Source organism: Suricata suricatta, chromosome 6, assembly GCF_006229205.1.
Source record: "Suricata suricatta isolate VVHF042 chromosome 6, meerkat_22Aug2017_6uvM2_HiC, whole genome shotgun sequence".
NCBI classification, from domain to species: Eukaryota; Metazoa; Chordata; class Mammalia; order Carnivora; family Herpestidae; genus Suricata; species Suricata suricatta.
This window is the reverse complement of record NC_043705.1, coordinates 147,271,847-147,277,846: the sequence shown is the minus strand read 5'-3', so window position 1 is coordinate 147,277,846 and position 6,000 is coordinate 147,271,847. Positions and strand designations below refer to the sequence as shown.

At 68.8% G+C, this 6,000-nt stretch overlaps 1 protein-coding gene across 2 annotated transcripts in view; it reads right to left on the bottom strand.

Annotated features, from left to right (window-relative positions):
• Positions 1 to 6,000, bottom strand: part of SLC12A7 (solute carrier family 12 member 7) — a 36,149-nt gene that overhangs the window by 7,814 nt on the left and 22,335 nt on the right. For both annotated transcript variants that reach the window (XM_029941111.1, XM_029941112.1), the window contains exons 11-19: positions 5,583 to 5,640; positions 5,064 to 5,238; positions 4,242 to 4,360; positions 3,878 to 3,976; positions 3,410 to 3,529; positions 2,875 to 2,979; positions 2,388 to 2,556; positions 439 to 634; positions 55 to 224 (exon numbers count right to left, since the gene is read on the bottom strand). In XM_029941111.1, the coding sequence (XP_029796971.1) occupies positions 55 to 224; positions 439 to 634; positions 2,388 to 2,556; positions 2,875 to 2,979; positions 3,410 to 3,529; positions 3,878 to 3,976; positions 4,242 to 4,360; positions 5,064 to 5,238; positions 5,583 to 5,640 (1,211 nt within the window). The remainder of the gene's footprint in view (positions 1 to 54; positions 225 to 438; positions 635 to 2,387; positions 2,557 to 2,874; positions 2,980 to 3,409; positions 3,530 to 3,877; positions 3,977 to 4,241; positions 4,361 to 5,063; positions 5,239 to 5,582; positions 5,641 to 6,000) is intronic.

Genomic DNA, 6,000 nt, shown 5'->3' with positions numbered 1-6,000 from the left:
CCCCGCCCCAGGACCCGAGCCCCCTCCCACCCCCGCCGCGGGCCCCGCCCCCACCTTGTGCTGCCGCAGCAGGAAGGGCAGCAGCATGAGCAGGCCCCCGTCGTGCACGACCCACCACACGTCGATGTCCCCATCGCTGAATCGCTCCTGGCTTTGCGGGAACAGGTCCACATTCTTGGCCACCAGCAGGGCCTGCTGTGCCGCCGTGGTGTCTCGGACGGTCTCTGTGGAGAGGTGGCGGTGGGTCGCGGCAAGACCCCTGGGAAGCCCCCGCCCTGAGCGAGGGAGACTGGCAGCCCTCACTCCCCTGGGCACGGCCGGAGGAGCCTGCGGGGGCAGGGCGGGCACGGAGCCACGAGCGAGGTTTCCCGGGGAGGCGTTGTTCCCCGGGGCGCACGGCCGGGGCCGTCGGGAGCCACGCGGGGGCCCGGGACCCACCGACGAAGTTCTTCCAGGAGAAGGTGTTGTCCTCCCGCTTCCAGGACTCGGGCCAGGCCATGAGCACCGTGTTGTGCTTCATGCCCCCCAGGCCGGCTGCCTGGATCAGGTGGGACATGCCATCGCGCAGGTTGGAGGACACCACCAGCTGGCAGAAGCCCTTGGTCTTCTCTGTGCTCATCAGCGCCCGGATGTTCTGGGAGACACGTGGGGGACCCGTGAGGGGCCGACCACATGGCCACGGCCGGTCAAGGGCATCCGCGCTCCAGGGAGCAGCGGGGCCTCACCCCTCCCCACATCCCGGCCGGCCGTGCGCCCCAGCGGGACCAACCAGGCCCGCTGCCTCGGGCTCCATGAGCAGAGACACGGCACAGGGCAGGGGATGCTCGGTGCCCACGCCAGAACCCTCGTCCTGAGACAGCCCACTGTCCACCAGCCGCTCAGCTGGCGGCCCTCCCCTCGGGAACACCATGCCCCTGAGCCCCGTATCTGCCGTCCATCTGGGGTGACACCCAGCTGTGCCACCAGGGCAGTGACGGAGCCGGGCCACCAGCACATGGAGCACGCAGACCGCCCAGTAGACCAGAAAACCAGCGCTCGGCCCGGAGCCCTGGAGTCCACGCTGCCAGGGAGGCTCCGACTCCACGCGCTCCCCCGTGGAACAACCCCTCGGGGAAAAGACCTGCCCACAGACCCCTCGCCATGACAGGGCTCCTGTCCAAGGAACATCAGAGGCCCCTCATCGCACAAGACGGGAGGGCCATGCCACAGAACAGAAATCTCAACCCTCCCACGAGGCCGTCAGACACGCACTCTTCCAGAACAGAAGACTGACCTTTTACGACGTAAGAGCGTGTGACACTTTCTGCAGGACTGCCTCAGTCAACAGAGGACAGAGCCACACGTGTCAGATGCGGACAGTGGTGTCCGGACACCCCCCGGGCCCTGGCTCGTGGACTCCCACCTCCCTCGCAGGGCCAGGTCGCAAGCACCCAGCTCCCCCTCGGTTCCCAGAGACCATGGGCACTTGAGCTACATCAGAATTTACGAGAGGGCTGCTCCCGCTGCGCCTCGGGTCTAGGCAGGAGCTCCTGTCGCCACGCACAGATGGCGGTCCAGAGAGCAGAGCCCTGGCCAGACAGGGACGACCTACCCACCCAGGCGGCTGCAACCGCTGAGCCTGAGCCCGTGGGCGGAGGCTCCCCTGAAAGAGGAGGCCTGATGGCTCAGGGGGAAGGGAGAGTCCCCAGCGCACCCGCTGCCCTCCCAACCCGGCTGTGCCCGCAGACCCCTGAGGGCACAGCGCTAATTGTCCAGCTGGGAGGCTGCCACCCTGCAACCCCACCCCACTGCTCTGAATCTGAACGGACCCCTGGATACAACCCCGGTTCAGGCTCATGGCAGCAGCGTGACCGCTCCCGGACACGGGGACACCCACCTGCCCAGACGGGGGAGGGGGCTCCCGGACACGGGGCCACCCACCTGCCCAGACACGGGGGAGGGGGCTCCCGGACACGGGGACACCCACCTGCCCACACACGGGGGAGGGGGCTCCCGGACACGGGGACACCCACCTGCCCAGACACGGGGGAGGGGGCTCCCGGACACGGGGACACCCACCTGCCCACACACGGGGGAGGGGGCTCCCGGACACAGACACAGACATCGACACGGACACAGAAGTGTTGTGTCTGGAAACACCCGGGCACCAGGCCGTCTCCACACAGGCCGAGGCCGCGTCCCCTCCCGCCCGAGCCCCTGGCTGGCAGAGCCTCCACACAAGCAGGGGCCCGTCCCCATCACGCTCCTACAGAAGCTTCTACCCTGCTCGGCCCAGTCCTAGAACCCACCATCCTGAAACCAGAGACACGGCGCTCTGCCCTTCCCGCGATGCCCAGGCGGGACACGGCGGGCCTGCCCCCTCCGCCTGCCCCCCGAGCGCCACCCACCTCCTCGGCCCGCTGGGCCTCCACGTGCTTGTCCAGGTAGGTGCCCTCCAGCACGGCGCCCACGATGGTCAGGCCCTTGCCGGCCTTGAGCTGGGTGGTGAGGGACAGCAGGCGAGGGTGCTTCACGCACTGCTCCTCATCCAGGCTCAGCATGACCAGCACCTGCGGCCTGCGGCGGAGGCAGCCGTCACCCCGCGGGGCTCCCGGGGCAGCTGAGGCCGCCACCTGCCTCCTCCGTCCTCCCAGCAGCAGGGAGACGAGCGGCCGGCTTGCCCCGCTCCCCACCCACCGCGCGACCTGGGTCGGCCTAGCGCCCAGAGACATGCTGACCACAACACAGCCAACCGGCATGGGCTGGCACTGGAAGCTTCTGAGACAACCGCTCCCTTAAGGGAAGGAGCAAATTTCTCTGAAGTGTGACGTTACAGACCGCGCTTCAGGGGTTCAGAGGGTGTGAGGCCACCTCGGGGGGAGCCGGGGCGCTCACCTCCAGTTCTTGGTGTGGGGCGGGCCGTGCTCCACACGCAGCAGGGCGTACCGGGCAGCGTTCAGAGACAGCCCCCTGATGCCGTCACCCCACTCCTTCTCGGCCCTGGGACGAAAGGGCAGCGGTCAGGACCAAGGGAAGGGACCCCAGGGCCTCAGGCCCCTGGGGCGGCCTCCCTGAGGAGCCACCGTGGGGTCCTGCCGAGGGCGGGACATGGGAGTTGGGGGCGCGGCTGTGTGTGTGGAGTGGACACTGGTGAACACAGCCTGGCCCTCCCGAACATGGTCACAGCCCCCAAAACTCCTGCTAAACCCCCCAGAAAGAGCGGGCCTGGTGGGCAGCAGCCGCGACCCCACCCCCAGAGAGGCCAGGCGCCCTAGAGAAACACCCCGGGGGAGGCGCAGACGCTGTGGGACGCAGGGCCCGTCACACACCAGCGCTGTCACCGGATGGACTTCAAGGTTCTCAGAAATCACAGTAAGAAGGCCTCACGGCCAGAGCGGGCCTCCGCCTGTGCCCGGGCACCGCCGCTTACCCGCGGTACTCGATGTACTTGTAGATGCAGCCGGCGACCAGCATGGCGGACAGGGCGTAGTACCAGGAGCAGATGAACATCAGGGCAAGGCACAGGCTCATGCCCAGGAAGGACAGCGCCCTGGGGGGACGCACACCTCACGTGGCTGCCCACGGCCCAACCCGACACCTCACAGGTCCCGCCGCGAAGATCCTTCCCAGCCACCGTGAGAAAGCAGCAATGATGCCCTGAGATCGGGTCCCCGCCACTGACCCCTCTTGGGGGCCGAGACAGCCCTGGCTCCGTGCCCACCCGGACGCCTGCCTCGCCCCCAGGGCACTAAAGCACCCGCAGGGCACAGAGTACCGTGGGCTTCACGCGTCCGCCATGCATGCAGGCAGCACGAGGTCTGAGCAAACGCTCTGGGTCCAGGGACACGGAGGCCAACCCCTGGTGGGGACCGCGTGCCGCGCCACCCACCAGCCTCACCAGTGGTAGTACTTGAACCGGGGGCGCCAGTTGGGCGTCCGCAGCAGGGTCTGCACGGCACACGCCAGGTTCACGAACAGGTAGCACATGAGGAAGAACCTGGGGGCAAACGGCACGGGGGGAGAGGGTCCCGGCTGACACGCCGCCCGTCTGGCAGGGGCCTGGCCCGCCTGCGCCCAGGGAGACGCTGTCCCCCGGGGGGAGGGTGGGTCGCCCCGCCCCCTCTTGTCCGCAGCACCGACCCAGTGACCACACGCGTCCGTCGTCCCCTGAGCAGAAGGCCAGCCCCGAGAGCAGGGACATGCAGGTGACGGGTGGCGGCCACGTCTCCACAGCCCGCCCCCACCCCCCCACCCCCGCTCACATGGAGAGGATGGGGGCCACGCTGTCCAGGGAGGCAATGAGGATGCCAGTCTCGCAGATGAGGGCCGTGAGCAGCAGGGCCCATGTGGGCTCCCCGTTGGACTTCCCGTGACCAAACACCTGCAGGAAAGGGCAGGGGGGCTGCTGAGAGGTGGCAGGGGCCGCGGGGGTGCCTGGTGTCTTGGTGAGAAGCCCGTGTTCTCACGTGCAGCTCCAGAGGGCCTCAGGGGTGTGACAGAGGCACAGCAGGGCCTGTGCCCTCTCCAGCTGCGTCCAGGACAGACACCCAGCCCCCAGGAGGGGACGTGGTTGGCGGCGTGAGCTTCACAGGGACCAGGGCCACTGGGGCGGCCCCGATCCCGCTGGTGTCCTCCCAAGAAGAGATGAAGACGCAGGTGCAGGGACACCATGGGAGGGCTCGAGGAAGACAGTGACCACGCGTCCCCTCAGGCTGTCTGAGCCCCCAGCCCGGAGCCCGTGGTAGGGTGGCCCCAGGACACTGAGATGTGAACCCTGAGTTCCAGAAAGCTTCCACCCTAAGTGGAGGACAGCTCCCCCTACAGGACAGACCCCACCAGGACCCACCCTCCCACAGGACAGACGCCCCCCACAGGACAGGTGCCCCCCCCCAGGACAGACGCCACCCCCTCAAGGAGGTGGGTGCCCCTCACTGCTCCCACATCAGTGACCTCCAGGGGCAAGGCTGCCAGACCAGTGGGGGTCCCTGGGGCCCACGGTCTGGGACAGTGCAGGTCCTGCTCCGGGGGCAGACCCTAAAGGACCCTCGCAGACTGGCCCTCAGAGGGGCAGCGGCCCAGCTCACCCGCAGGAAGGGGACGATGCCGTCGCGGGCGATGGCCTGCAGCAGCCGCGGTGCGCCCGTGAGGCTCTGCAGACCCGCACCGCAGGTGGAGAAGAAGGAGCCGATGACGATGACCCAGGGGGACGGCCAGGCCAGCATGCCGATGACCAGCTTCCCCTGCAGGGCCTCCCCAAACCTGCGGGCCAGGGGCGGGAGGGCTCTCAGACACGTCCTGAGCGGGCATGAGGTCGCCCCCGCCCGGCGCCCTTTCTTAGGAGCGGGGAAGCCACCCGTCACCCGCGGCCTCGGGGGCAGGGACCGCACAGGAGCCCGGGAGCTCTCCAGGGGTCAGGGGCCGCCCCGTGGGCCCCCTCTCCAGGCTGCAGCAGGAGAGGATGGACACATCGGGCCACACAGGGGCCACGGGACTTCCTGCCCATCGCTCGAGGCCTGACATCCTGCGGGAAGGCCCCTCGGCCAACACAGGGCCAGCGATAAGGAAACAAGCAGCTCGAGAAGCTGCCGCGGAAGCCAACGCACTTGTCTCGCAGGATCACTCCCTCGATGCAGGCCCCGAAGAGCACGATGCAGGACAGGTCTGTGTCTCGCGTCAAGGAAGCGGAGGGCCAGCGTGAGGGCCACACACGCTGGCCGCGGGGCCCTGGCTGCAGGCAGGCCTGCCCGACCCTGCCCCGGCCCAGTGGCCCTCAGGGCACCTTCCTCACTGCCCCACCCGCCAGGTGAGTCAGCTGCGCACAGCCTGATGTGTGACCACCATGGGGGCCAGGCAGGGCACCCGGCTCGCTCAGCAGGGAGCAGCTACACGTTAGTGACACGTTACCCGGGATGGCACGGGTGGTACGTGCAGTTTACGGACGACTCGTGCCGGAACCGGCCGTGCAGGTCGGTGTCACGCCGGCCCGGCTCCGTCTCAGGGGTGACGGCCAGAACTCGCGGG